Source organism: Bos taurus, chromosome 19 (assembly GCF_002263795.3).
Source record: "Bos taurus isolate L1 Dominette 01449 registration number 42190680 breed Hereford chromosome 19, ARS-UCD2.0, whole genome shotgun sequence".
Lineage (NCBI taxonomy): Eukaryota > Metazoa > Chordata > Mammalia > Artiodactyla > Bovidae > Bos > Bos taurus.
In genome coordinates, this window is record NC_037346.1 from 26,660,280 (window position 1) to 26,673,810 (window position 13,531).

At 54.5% G+C, this 13,531-nt stretch overlaps 1 protein-coding gene, 1 long non-coding RNA gene and 1 other non-coding gene across 9 annotated transcripts in view; 2 read left to right on the plus strand and 1 right to left on the minus strand.

The window, feature by feature from the left end:
• The window catches only part of PELP1 (proline, glutamate and leucine rich protein 1), a 48,212-nt gene extending 38,772 nt beyond the window's left edge, over positions 1-9,440 (plus strand). For 4 of the 5 annotated variants that reach the window (XM_005220276.5, XM_010815963.3, XM_010815965.3 and 1 more), the window contains exons 6-17: positions 4,454-4,513; positions 4,831-4,981; positions 5,176-5,305; positions 5,387-5,474; positions 5,893-5,981; positions 6,059-6,175; positions 6,291-6,438; positions 6,543-6,702; positions 7,306-7,361; positions 7,486-7,692; positions 7,787-9,196; positions 9,294-9,440. In XM_005220276.5, coding sequence (XP_005220333.1) covers positions 4,454-4,513; positions 4,831-4,981; positions 5,176-5,305; positions 5,387-5,474; positions 5,893-5,981; positions 6,059-6,175; positions 6,291-6,438; positions 6,543-6,702; positions 7,306-7,361; positions 7,486-7,692; positions 7,787-9,196; positions 9,294-9,386 — 2,709 coding nt within the window. In that variant the 3' untranslated portion in view covers positions 9,387-9,440. The remainder of the gene's footprint in view (positions 1-4,453; positions 4,514-4,830; positions 4,982-5,175; positions 5,306-5,386; positions 5,475-5,892; positions 5,982-6,058; positions 6,176-6,290; positions 6,439-6,542; positions 6,703-7,305; positions 7,362-7,485; positions 7,693-7,786; positions 9,197-9,293) is intronic. The other variant, XM_059878476.1, reaches the window with a different exon arrangement.
• The window catches only part of LOC112442630 (uncharacterized), a 141,472-nt gene continuing 128,562 nt past the window's right edge, over positions 622-13,531 (minus strand). For 2 of the 3 annotated variants that reach the window (XR_009491687.1, XR_003030836.2), the window contains 2 exons: positions 10,722-10,860; positions 622-6,954 (listed from right to left, as the gene is read on the minus strand). This is a non-coding gene — a long non-coding RNA (uncharacterized lncRNA). The remainder of the gene's footprint in view (positions 6,955-10,721; positions 10,861-13,531) is intronic. The other variant, XR_009491686.1, reaches the window with a different exon arrangement.
• MIR2338 (microRNA mir-2338) lies at positions 4,239-4,311 on the plus strand. The gene has a single exon (NR_031108.1). It is a non-coding gene; the product is annotated as a microRNA mir-2338 (primary transcript).

A 13,531-nucleotide genomic window follows, 5' to 3' on the forward strand; every position in this document is an offset into this window, starting at 1 on the left:
CTCATTGCAGTGGCTTCTCTTGCTGTGGAGCGCGGGCTGTGTGGTGTTTGGTCTTCAGTAGTTGTGGCATGTGGGCTCAGTAGTTTGGGCTCCCAGGTTCTGAGAACAGACAGGCCTAGCCGTTCCGTGGCATGTGGGGTCTTCCCAGTATAGGGATCAAACCTGTGTCTCTTGCATTGGCAGGCAGATTCTTCACCACTGAGCCACCAGGGAAGCCCTCACCTCATAGTTTTAAACGCATTCTCATTTAACTCTCACAGATGAAGAAACCGAAATTAGATAACTTGCCTGAGGTCTGAGGCCAGGCCCAGACTCTGCCTGGCCTCCTCTCTCTGCCCAGCCCTCTCTGTGCCTCTCGGGCACCCTGCCCATTTTCCTACCGTCCTGGTTACTCTGTTCCCAACACTCTGTAACTGCCTCCAGGAAGCCTTCCTGACATACTTTGCCGACATCAGCCTCCCCAGCACTTTGCTCTCCTGTTCCTGACCAGTCTCCCTCTGTCCCTTCCCCACCCGGTCCCCTGGGCTGTGATGGCCGTGTGAGGGGCGCTGAGCAGCAGGGCCGTGCTCGGTCAAATAGGCAGGGTGGACGTGGGTCAGGGTGGGAGGAAGGAGGCCAGTAAAAGAATTAGAGTTTTATTTTTAAGGAGATAACAAAAACAAATACAAATGGTCATCTGATTCGGCCAAAGCAGTAACAGTTAAAGGGCCTCTGGAATTGGTACATTTGTTGTCTGCAGAATAATTCTGATGCCAACTTGTACCTAAGAACAAATAGGTGCTCCTCTCCTGATTAAACTCTCTCTCTTGGTTTGGTGTACTCGACATTGCTCGCCAAACCACTGGGTTTTCTCAGATGGAAGCGCAGGTCTGTGGGGAACTGGAATTAGTGGCAAATTAATAATTTTTTTTGTATAACTCATGTGATTAATCACAATAATTTGTATTACTATACTCGGTATTGCTAGTTAAGGGGGGGTTTGCCATTCAGGCTTTCTTGAAAGTCAAATCACATAGTTCTATGACCAAGTCAAAAAAGTAAAAAACAGAAAGGGGACTGGTACCCACTACGTGCCAGGCTCTCTGCTGTGTCTGCCGTGTGTCATCTCGTTTTACAGTAATTCTGCGGAGTTGCTGTCACCAAATGAAACAGGAGACAGGCCCAGAATGGTTTGACTAACCCAAGCCTATGTATCTGTAGTTGTCAAACCAGGGTGTGAGCAGGAATTGCTTGCCTTTCAAGCTTGTGTTTTTTTCACCAAACTGAGCTCCACAGGTGGTTTTAAGAATGTGGACAGGGTTGGCAGCTAGGCTTCTACACTGATGACAGCTCTGCTCCATTGTTGGTGGCATGGGAAGGATTGTGAGCGTGTCGTGGGCACCTGTGCTGTGGTCCGGGAGTGTCCTTACTGAGGCTTTACTAACAGGTTACTTGCAGTATTTGCAAAGCCCCAGAGCACATGGTATTTCTCAGGGAACGTGGGGTCATGTCCTTGTTGACGTTTTGTTTTCATAGGAATGCCACTCCTGGCAGGTGATAGAATCTTTGGTTAGCAGGGCAGGACTTTATCAAGAAGGCATTTGGAGTAACTCAGGGATTTTACTGAATTGTTTTGTTTTGTTTATAGAGTTTACTAAGTTTAGTGAAAACTACCTTTCTTCTAAAACTGTAAATTAACTTCTCAAATTACACAGGCTAGGTCTGTGTCTTTGACTCTTAATGGTGACAGTTTGTGAGATTTTACTGCATAAGCCTGTTTCTGTTGAGCTTGGTTTGGGGTTATCTGTGTTTCCCTGCTGGAGAAGGAAATGGCGACCCACTCCAGTGTTCTTGCCTGGAGAATTCCAGGGACAGAGGAGCCTGGTGGGCTGCTGTCTATGAGGTCGCACAGTCGGACATGGCTGAAGTGACTTAGCAGCAGCAGCAGCATCAGTGTGTCTCTGCACCGCCCCCCCCCAGAAAGTGGAAGGAGAACTGAGTGTTATCTGTGGGGTCAGGATTTGGGTAGTCACACTAGACTGTGAGTCCTCTGCTTGTTGTTTAGTCGCTCAGTCGTGTCTGACTCTTGCGACCTGTGGACTGTAACCCACAAGGTTCCTCTGTCCATAGGTTTTCCAGGCAAGAATACTGGAGTGAGTTTCCATTTCATTCACCAAGGGATCTTCCCGACCCAGGGATCGAACCCAAGTTTCCTGCCTTGGCAGATGGATTCTTTACCACTGAGCCACCGTGGAAGCTAGGGCCTTTAATTTTCGTTGTGAATGGTCAGGAGAATTGATCTATAACTCACAATCTCTTGTTAGATGGCATTTTTGAAGGCATGGCCTTTTGAGTACCCTCTCCAAAGCAAGCAACAGAACTTATGCTGTTACAGCATGTGTATGCCTTTATTTCTTTGAGGACACAGCGTCGTCTGGAGAATGCCCCTGTTAGGAGTTTGGCTTTGTCTGTTGCCAGTGTGGCAGACACGAATCTGTCGTGCACAGACGCCCCAGGGGCAATTTGTACTGGAACATCTTGCAGACCAGTGCTTGGGAAGTGGATAGCTAGGGTGTGTGTCTGCTCTCTGTTCCACCCCCTAGAAGCTCCCAGGGCAGCTGCTGTCTCCAAGTTCAAGACTCCTCCCAAATGAGGCATCTCAGCATTCTGGGTCCATGAAGTCAGTCTGTCCAGGCTTCACCTCTCCTCCTCCTCAACACATTGATTATTTGTTCTGGAATGAGTGGGAAAACTCACCGCCCTCTTGAGGGACACCAGGACATACCATGTACGCAACATGCTTTCGTTCCTGGTGAAATGTCCCAAGTGAGCCATTACTTTGGTTTGCATTTCAGGTCATTACAGGTGGAACTGTGTGATCAGGGCCGTGTCCCTGCACTCTGCTTGACCGTGGTCACATAAGCAGACCTCTGTTGGCTTCAGCGACCTGGCTTCCTGGGTCTCAGGGAGAGCATGAGCAGGAAGTTGGTCCAAAGGGCTGAGCGCCATTGTGGATGAGGCTTTGGCAACTCTAAGAAATAGCATCCCTGGAGAAGCCGGCCAGGAGCCCAGGGGTTGGTTGCTGCTTTTGGTTTGAAGTGTTCAGATCCCTGCCCCACCAGATGTGAGAGTGCTGCCCGCGTCGTTGGAGGCCTCATACCCTGGGGTCAGCCGTCACAGTGCTGTCTGTCTCCCCTGGGAAACCAGGTGTGGTTCCCGCCCCAGGGCGGCAGCAGGGAGCCCTGGAGGGTGGCTCCTGATTCACTCTGCTGGGCTCTGCGCCGGCTTCCCCCTGCTGTCTGCCTTGTTTTCTGGAAGTTGACTTTTGACCCCGGTGGGGTCCATACACACTCGCCTGGGATTTAAGGCCCAGCCTGCTTCTCCATGGGCCCCGTGGGAGACTATTGCTCTCCTCACTGTGTTGGCCCCTCCATCTCCTTACCTGGCTCCTCCAGTTTCTCCCAAGCCCAGCTCAGTCCCTCCAGAGCCACCCTCTTTGGTTCCAGGTCATGATATTTCATACATTTGCCTTCCTGTTACACCCGCTGAAGGTGGAAATCTTCTGCTTCAGTGTTCTTCTTTTTGTGCCACCGATCTCTTCTCTGGATGTTTTTCAATTAGTAAAATACGTGGAATTGCAGGGAAAGTGTGATAGAATGCACATCTTTGTTAACATGTCAAGTAACAGAATCCAGCAGCAGGTCTGATGAGTCCTGAAGTTTCATGATAGTGATGCCTGTGAATGAGATGCCTGTTGACAGCTGTAATGTGAAGTGAAAGTGAATGATTCTGCTGGTAACAAAGGGACTGCTAATACTACTATAAATGGAGACTTAGTCTCCATTTATAATTGAAAGAAAAATTTACATTTTATTTATAGGCAAGTGAAAATGATTTTTTAAAAAAACTTCCCGTCCATGTTCACAAGTCTCTTTGATTCTGCCCCCAGATAAGTGGGGCCCCAGTTACATGTTGCCTCGTGGGTGCTGCCAAGCAGCAGGCAGGTCTTGTTGACTGACTGACCAATCACTGCTCTCAGCTCACTGCCCCCATCTTACTGGTCTACCTTCCCTTCTCTGTCTACTACATGCTACTCTCACTGCTCCCAGCCCCGGCCCGGTGCTCCTGGTGTGAGCTGGCAGGGAGTTGGGGTATGGAGGCACCTGCTGTTCAGTGCTGTGTCCTCTTGGCTTGAGGGTGCTGTCACTCTGCAAACATTGGAGGAGGGGCCCCGTGGTCTGTGGGGCACAGCCCCAGAGCAGGGAGGCTGAGGACAGGGGCTGACGTTCATTTTCTACAAGTGTGCGTCTGCCCCTGGGCACAGCACCCCTGAGGGTGTGCTGCTTCCTCGTCTGCAGGAAAGAGAAGGGCCTGAGATCCTGGGCCTGGACCCTGCTGCCGGGATGGCCGGGGCTCTGTCTCTGGCCCTAGAAGCTGACTCCCCAGCCTCCTCCTCTCTCTCCCCATGATCCAGGGCAAGCTGGCCTCGTTTTTCCTCTCGCGGGTGGATGCCTTGAGCCCTCAACTCCAGCAGGTAAGGGGAAGGAGGGAGACAGTGGGGAGCCTGGGGTCTGAGCTGGTGCTTCCCCCCACCTCTTGGTTTCTTGTTTTTCTATTTTTCTATTCTTGTTTTCTATTGCCGCTTTTCTCTGCATTTTCATTCCCCTCCCTGTCAACGCGCAGTACACACCAGTAGGGGCTTCTGCCTCCCGGTCTCTATCTGTGTCTTTCTGCCTCTTCCATTCCATCTCCCCTCCTAGTGCTCTGACCTCCATCTTCCTGGGCGCTGGTGGGGTTGGGATCCACGGCTGGGCTGATTCCCACCTGATCGGGACCCCCTCTCTCTGGCAGTTGGCCTGCGAGTGTTACTCCCGGCTGCCGTCTCTGGGGGCCGGCTTCTCCCAGGGCCTGAAGCACACGGACAGCTGGGAGCAGGAGCTGCGCAGCCTGCTGGCCTCTCTGCATAGCCTGCTCGGGGGCCTGTACGAGGGCGCGGAGGCGGGTAGGGCCCGCCCGGCTGACACTCTGTGACGGGGGATGAGGGGTCCTGGGGGGTGGTGAGGGGACCAGGGGAGACTGGTCCAGAGAAGTGGGGCTGCTGATTTCTAGGCAAAAGGCAGTAGGTAGAATATGGGTGGGTCCTCCACCTGAATGGAGGCAGGGCTGGCGAGTAAAAGTGGCTGTGTGTGTGTCCAGCACCCATGCAGTATGAGAGCCCTGGGGCAGAAACGTTGCTGTCCTCCTCAGAAGACGCGGACGCCCACACTCTTCTCCGGCTTCGGCAGAGGTTTTCGGGGCTGGCCCGCTGCCTGGGGCTCATGCTCAGGTGCGTGAAGGAGTGAGGAGGGAGGCGGAGAACCGCACTGGGGACCCCACGCTGAGGGTCTCCCTGCTTGATCCTCTCCAGTTCTGAGTTCGGGGCGCCCGTGTCCGTCCCCGTGCAGGACATCTTGGATCTCATCTGCCGGACCCTCAGCGTCAGCGCCAAGAATGTCGTGAGTGGAGCCGGCCCCGCTGGTGGCCCCTCCCTGGGACCCTGGGTGGCTGGGCAGGCAGGCAGGGGCTCCCACAGCGTGTGGTCCTGACTCGTCCAGCTGCTCTTACGCCTGCGCTCCTGACCCGCGCCCGCCAGCGTGGATGGGCTCCCGTGCTGCGGGAACGCTTGGAGCAGGTGCTTCCCCAGCCGACAGTGAGCTGGGCATCCACTGAGTCAGCGCCGAAGGGTTCGGCCTCCCTGCCCCGTCCTCCTTCCCCAGTCTGTTGAGGACGGTGGTTTCGTCCTTTCGGGGGAGTTGGGGCCGGGGGTGGCTTCCTTACTTGCGTGTATGCAGTCTTTCGCCTCCACCCTGTCTCCGTTTCCAAACTCCCAGTCTCACTCTCTTCCTCCACTCCTTATTTGCTGTTTTTTCCCAGAGTCTGCTGGGAGACGGTCCCCTGCGGTTGCTGCTGCTGCCCTCTCTCCACCTCGAAGCCCTGGACCTGCTCTCGGCGCTCATCCTCGCGTGAGTGGGTGACAGGAAGTGGTGCAGGGTTTGGGATGTGCTGGGAGCAGGGGTCACCATTCTGTCTTCGCCCCCAGGTGTGGAGCACGGCTCTTGCGCTTCGGGGCCCTGATCAGCCGCCTGCTTCCCCAGGTCCTCAATGCCTGGAGCATTGGGAGGGAGAACCTCGGACCGGGCCAGGAGAGGCCCTACAGGTGACCGTCCAGGAAGGGAGTAAAAAGGAGGGGGTGGTGGTGGTGACTCGGTGCTGCCAGGCTGGGAGTGGGGACATGGCCTCCCTCTCACAGGCACCCTCTGCGCTCCCTGCAGCACCGTGCGGACCAAGGTGTACGCCGTCCTGGAGCTCTGGGTGCAAGTGTGCGGGGCCTCGGCGGGGGTGCTGCAGGGGGGCGCCTCGGGGGAGGCCCTGCTCTCCCACCTGCTCAGCGACATCTCCCCGCCGGCGGATGCCCTCAGGGTGAGAGGGGCCTCCCAGCACCCCTGGTCCTCACCCGATCCAGCCTCCCGACCACCCTGCCTTCCTGCTGGCTGGTGTATGATCCGTGTTCCCTCCCCCGCCAGCTGCGCAGCCCCCGGGGGAGCCCTGATGCAGGTTTGCAGACCGGGAAGCCCAGTGCCCCCAAGAAGCTAAAGCTGGATGTGGGGGAGGCCATCGCTCCGCCCAGCCACCGGAAAGGGGACAGCAATGCCAACAGCGATGTGTGTGCAGCTGCGCTGAGAGGTGGGTGAGGCCTGTGCCCTGCACCTTGGGGCTGGGAGGGTCTGGAGACACTTGGAGGGGCCGGGTGTCCTGGTGGAGGGAGTAGGAAACAAGCAGAGCCGGCTAAGAGCCTGCCGAGGGGCTGCACTCCCCCAGGGCTGCAGGTGGGGCCTTGGGTCCTGCTGTTGGACGGGGTGCTGGTGTTGACCCGCCCCTCCAGGTCTCAGGCGTCGTCTTTGCACATCCTCTGTCCACAGCGCGTGCTCGTGTGTCCTGGAGGGCGGGGGAGAAAGAGGATGAGACCCCTGCCCTGCGGAGCTTGCACGCCCCAGGCCTGCTGCTGGAAGCAGAAGTGACTTTCTGTTGGGGCCCACGTGTGCACTGCCCTCCAGCCTCCTGTGTGGGGCAGCGTCAGCGCTCCCCATGTGTAAATGCACGTTTATAATGTATCTCCATGTGAATTACATAACGTTCACAGCTTTGTGTAGTAGAGGTCCACTCATCAGCCCCATTTTATAGTTGAGAAAATAGGAGTCACGTGACTTGCCCCAGGTGGGCTGGGCAGAGCGGACACTCCCCTGGCTGCCCATCGTGTCAGCCTCTCACACTTGTCTCCTTCCCCAGGCCTCAGCCGGACCATCCTGATGTGCGGGCCTCTTATCAAGGAGGAGACTCACAGGGTGAGGGGAGCCTGGTCCCCACTGGAAGGGGTACTGGTGGGGGTTCATTCGGACCTGGGTGCAGGCCCTGAAGAACGGGTGGGTCGTCTGGCGGCGTCTGCAGGTGTGCACTCTGTCCTTCCAGCGACTGCACGAGCTGGTGCTCCCCCTGGTCATGGGTGTCCAGCAGGGCGAGGCTCTCGGCAGCTCCCCGTACACCAGCTCCCACTGCCGCCGGGAGCTCTACCACTTGCTGCTGGCCCTGCTGCTGGCGCCGTCTCCTCGCTGCCCACCACCCCTCGCCTGCGCGCTGCGGGCCTTCTCCCTGGGCCAGCGAGAGGACAGCCTGGAGGTAACCACTGTGTGGGCCGCGTCCACCGCGGTGTCCCCTGCCCAGTACCGTGACAGCCCGCGTCCTGATCCTTTCTCGCCCCTTCTTCTCCCAGGTCTCCTCTTTCTGCTCAGAAGCCCTGGTGACCTGTGCGGCTCTGACCCACCCCCGAGTTCCTCCCCTGCAGTCTGTGGGCCCCACCTGCCCTGCCCCGGCCCCAGTCCCACCTCCGGAGGCTCCAGCTCCCTTCAGGGCTCCAGCCTTCCACGCCCCAAGCCCCCTGCCCTCAGCAGGCCCCATGCCTTCTGCAGGCCCTATGCCCCCGGTGGGCCCCCTGCCCCCCACACGCCCTGGACCTCCAGCCACAGCCAACCACTTGGGCCTGTCTGTGCCAGGCCTGGTGTCTGTACCCCCCCGGCTCCTTCCTGGCCCTGAGAACCACCGGGCAGGCTCCAGTGAGGACCCTGTCCTGGCCCCAAGTGGCAGTCCCCCACCTACCATCCCCCCAGATGAGACTTTTGGGGGGCGAGTGCCCAGACCAGCCTTTGTCCACTATGACAAGGAGGAGCCGTCCGATGTGGAAATCTCCTTGGAGAGCGACTCTGATGACAGCGTGGTGATCGTGCCTGAAGGGCTGCCACCCCCGCCCCCGCCTTCCTCGGGCACCACGCCCCCTCCAGTAGCCCCCGCTGGGCCACCTGCAGCTTCCCCTCCTGTGCCCGCCAAGGATGAGCCAGAAGAGCTGCCTGCAGCCCCAGGGCCGCTCCCGCCCCCTCCCCCGCCTCCTGTTCCCGGCCCGGTGACGCTGCCACCACCCCAGCTGGTGCCGGAAGGGACACCTGGTGGGGGAGGCCCCCCAGCCCTGGAAGAAGACATGACGGTCATTAACATCAACAGCAGTGATGAGGAGGAGGAGGAAGAAGAGGAGGAGGAGGAGGAAGACGAAGAGGAGGACGAGGAGGAGGATTTTGAGGAGGATGAGGAGGAGGAAGAGGAGTATTTTGAGGAGGAGGAAGAGGAGGAAGAAGAGTTTGAGGAGGAGTTTGAGGAGGAGGAAGGTGAGCTGGAGGACGAGGAGGACGAGGAGGAAGACGAGGAGCTGGAAGAGCTGGAAGAGGTAGAGTTCGGCCCGGCAGGCGGGGAGGTGGAAGGAGGAGGGCCTGCGCCCCCGAGCCTGCCTCCGGCGCTGCCCCCTGCCGAGTCTCCCAAGGGGCCTCCGGAGCCAGGACTGGAACCCGGGCTGCTGTTGGAAGTGGAGGAGCCAGGGACCGAGGAGGCACCTGGGCCCGAGACGGCCCCCATGCTGGCCCCCGAGGTGCTCCCCTCCCAGGGGGAGGTGGAGAGGGAAGGGGGGAGCCCCCCTGCAGGGCCACCACCTCAGGAGCTTGTGGAGGAGGAGCCCTCTGGGCCACCAGCCCTGCTGGAAGAGGGGGCTGAGGGTGGGGGTGACAAGGTATCACCCCCCCCAGAGGCGTCTGCAGTGGAAGAGACAGAGGTGGAGGCGGCAGCTCTCCCCCCGGAAAAGGTGAGGGGGCCTGGCGGGGAGGAGGGGTAGGAGCGACACGCATCCTGACCTGGTCTGTGCCTGCAACTGTTCTGAAATTTTTGTTTGCCCCTGGAAGGAGCAGGGTGACACTGCTGCCATGCTGGCCGACTTCATTGACTGCCCCCCGGACGATGAGAAGCCGCCCCCTGCCTCAGAGCCTGACTCCTAGCCCGCCCCACCTCGCCCTCTTCTTTTCCAATAAATTCACATCCTTCAATAGCAATGGCTGCTTCTGCCTTTTGCCACCATGCTGTCCCCAGGCAGAGGCCAGGTGTCTGCTGGGCTTGGCCTGTACCCACAGTGTTTCCCAGGCGTCCTGTGAGCCCCGCTGTCCATAGAGGAGCCATTGACCTACAGGGGCTGCTCTACAAGCCAGTGTCAGAAGTTCAGCGCGTTGGCCCACTGCTCCTGCTACACTAAGTGTGTGCTCGGTTGCCTGGAGAAGTGAGCAGCCCTGCTTCTGCTAGTCCGGGTGGCAGGGCTAAGATGGGATGTATGAGACTGAGTATCCCAGTGAGTGAACCTGTTATAACACACACACACACTGCCTTGGTCTAAAAGAGTAGGCTGAGTGACTGATAGAAGTTTAGAAAGTTATGATACGGTACAGAGTTTAGTCAGGGACTCCTGTGAATTGGAACCTGGGGCGTCCTAAATTAACAAGGGGCATCCACCATGGGTATGGACGATGCATTCTAGGGCTGGTCCTTGCAGTGACAGTACCCCCGACAGGAATCTGACAAGCTCACTGTCGGCCTTCCTACCTGCTCTTGAGGTTTGGACGTTTCCCAGCCAGGATCTGATCCCTCTGAGCGTTGGGAGACTACAGATCCTAGGACTTGGGGTGCCTATGTGAGCATCAATACAGCAGTGTGTATGTGAGACAGTATCGAGGCTTATGGGCTTGAGGTAGGTGCCTTGTGGGTTTTTTCAGCCTGTGAACGTAAGTGCCTTGGAAGTGCAGAAAAGGGAGTGACTTCCTAGCTGCACGTATCCTGAACAGCCTCTTTGAGAAGTGACATCTGAGCTAATTTGTGGAAGATTAAGTAGATGTTTAAAAAATATTCCTGCCCTCCCTTCCCTAACCCGCCAGAAGGGAGGAGATAAGATGGAGTAGAAGGACTGGAGCTCACTTCCTCTCATGAAAACAACAAAATCACTGCTCGCTGCTGAACAACCATTGACAAAACGAACTTAAAAACAATGCCGTATATGCAAAGAAGAAAACAAGATGGTGGGCGGGGTGCTCATGTATGCCTGGTGGATGACCCACAAACTGGAAGATAATTATACATCTCAGACCCACAGGAGAGTTCTGAGCCCCATGTCAGCTCCCCAGCCTGGGGGTCTGGTATTGTGAGGAGCCTCCAGAGCATTTGGCTTTGAAGGCCAGTGGGGCATGAGTGCAGGAGCTGCACAGGACTGGAGGGAGCACACAAGTTCTCACGGGCACTGCGACCCAGGGCACAGGCTGTAACTCCATAGGAGCCTGGGCGAGACCTACCTGTGGGTCTTGGAGGATCTCCTGGGGAGATGGGGGTCGGCTGTGGCTCACTGGGGGAACAAGGACACGGGTAGCGGAGGCCCTAGGGAATGTTCATTGATGGGAGCTCTCTCAGGATCAATGGAACAGGATAGAAAGCCTGGAAATAAACCCACACACCTATAGTCAGTTAATCTATGACAATGGAAGCAAGAATATACAATGGAGAAAAGACAGTTCTCTTCAAAAAGTGGTGCTGGGAAGACTGGACAGCTAGATGTCAAAGAATGAAACTAGAACATTAATGTCACACACAAAAGTAAATGGATTAAAGACCTAAATGTAACATCAGATACTGTAAAACGGGTCCGCAACCTCCAGGATCTACTGCCTGATGATCTGAGGTGGAGCTGATGTAATAATAGCAGAAATAAAGTGCACAATAAACGTAAGATGCTTGAATCATCCTGAAACCACTGCCCACCCCCAGGCCGTGGGAAAACTCTTCCACAAAACTGGTCCCTGGTCCAAAAAGGTTGGGGGCTGCTGCTGTGAAACTTAGAGAAACGGAGAGGCAGAACACTCTGACATAAATCACAGCAAGATCTTTTTGGATCTACCTCCTAGAGTAATGGAAATAAAAACAAAAAGAAACCAATGGGACCCAATGAAACTTAAAAGCTTTGGCACAGCAAAGGAAATTATAAACAGAAAACCCTTGCAATGGGAGAAAATATTTGCAAACGAAATGACCGACAAAGGATTAATCTCCACAATATTCAAACAACTCATGTAGCTCAATATCAAAAACAAAAAACCCCAAACCAACCCAATCAAAAAATGGGCAGAGGATATAAACAGACAGTTCTCCCAGGAAGACATACAGATGGCCAAGAGGTACGTGAAAGTAATGTCTTGCCACATTTGTTACATTCTGAATTCCTGTATGTGCCTATTTGGGTCTATTTCTTGACCTTGTGTTCTATTCCATTGATCGCCCTGTGCATGCTTATTTATTGCGGCTGTATGACATGTTCCAATATCCGGTAGAAAGAGTAGGTTATTAAATTGGTGTTAAGCAGGGTAGCAATGCCAGAGAATGTCAAACTGCTGCACAACTGCACCCATCTCACATGTTAGCAAAGTAATGCTCAAAATTCTCCAATCTAGGCTTCAACAGTACATGAACCAAGAACTTCCAGATGTTGGAATTAGAAGCTGGATTTAGAAAAGGCAGAGGAACCAGAGGTCAAATTGCCAACATCCGTTGGATCATCAAAAAAGGAAAATAATTCCAGAAAAACATCTACTTCTGCTTTATTGACTACGCCAAAGCCTTTGACCATGTGGATCACCACAAACTGGAAAATTCTTAAAGAGATGGGAATACCAGACTACCTAACACCTGCCTCCTGAGAAATCTGTGTGCAGGTCAAGAAGCAACAGTTAGAACTGGACACAAACCGGTTCCAAATTGGGAAAGGAGTACGTCAAGGCTGTATATTGTCACCCTTATGTTATGCTTATTTAACTTACATGCAGAGTACATCATGCAAAATGCCAGGCTGGTGAAGCACAAGCTGGAATCAAGATTGCCAGGAGAAATAACCATAACCTCAGATATGCAGATGACACCACCCTTGTGGTAGAAAGCCAAGAAGAACTAAAGAGCCTCTTGATGAAAGAAGAGAGTGAAAAAGCTGGATTAAACTCAACATTCAAAAAACGAAGATCGAGGCATCCAGTCCCATCACGTCACGGGGAATAGACGGGGAAATAATGCAAACAGACTTTACTTTCTTGGACTCCAAAATCACTGCAGACGGTGACTGCAGCCATGAAATTAAAAGACACTTGCTCTTTGGAAGAAAAGCTATGACCAACCTAGACAGCATATTGAAAAGCAGAGACATTACTTTGCCGACAAAGGTCCACTTAGTCAAAGCTATGGTTTTTCCAGTAGTCATGTATGGATGTGAAAGTTGGACTATAAAGAAGTCTGAGCCCCGAAGAATTGATGTTTTTGAACTGTGGTGTTGGAGAAGACTCTTGAGAGTCCCCTGGACAGCAAGGAGATCAAACCAGTCAATCCTAAAAGAAATCAGTCCTGAATATTCTTTGGAAGGACTGATACTGAATCTCCAGTACTTTGGCCACCTGATGTGAAGAGCTGACTTACTAGAAAAGACCCTAATGCTGGGAAAGATTAAAGACAGGAGAAGGGGACAACAGGATGAGATGGTTGGATGGCATCACCTACTTGATGGACATGAGTTTGAGCAAGCTCCAGGAGTTGGTGATGGACAGGGAAGCCTGGCGTGCTGCAGTCCATAGGGTTGCAAAGAGTCGGACACAACTGAGTGACTGAACTGAGCTAAGCAGGGTAGCAGGCATTGGAGAAATCAGTAGTACATTATTCAAGATATTTCTCTAAAGGGATTCACAATCTGGCAATAGAACACTCTGAATAAGGGTTCCTCTAGGATAGCCAGCAGCTGGATATGTGGGGTTTGGAGCTGAGGAGGGGGGTGGGGGCTACTGAGAGATTTGGGGGGGGGGGCAAGTCACCCTGGGGACACAACTGGAGAAAAAAAGTGGGCTGCATATGGAACTCAGAACACCAACATTTTAGGGGCAAGAGGAGCCTTGAAGGGAACTTGGAGAAGGTGATGTCCTGGAAAATGAGAGAAGAGCTTCAAACAGGAGGGGGAAAACATGAGAGTCGATGGGACTTGTTAGTCATCAGCAGGTTTGGGCAAAGCAGTCTCAGAAGCATGGTGGGGGTGGATCTCAGGGATAGTTGGGAGGTGAAAAAAGGGGACAGTGAGATT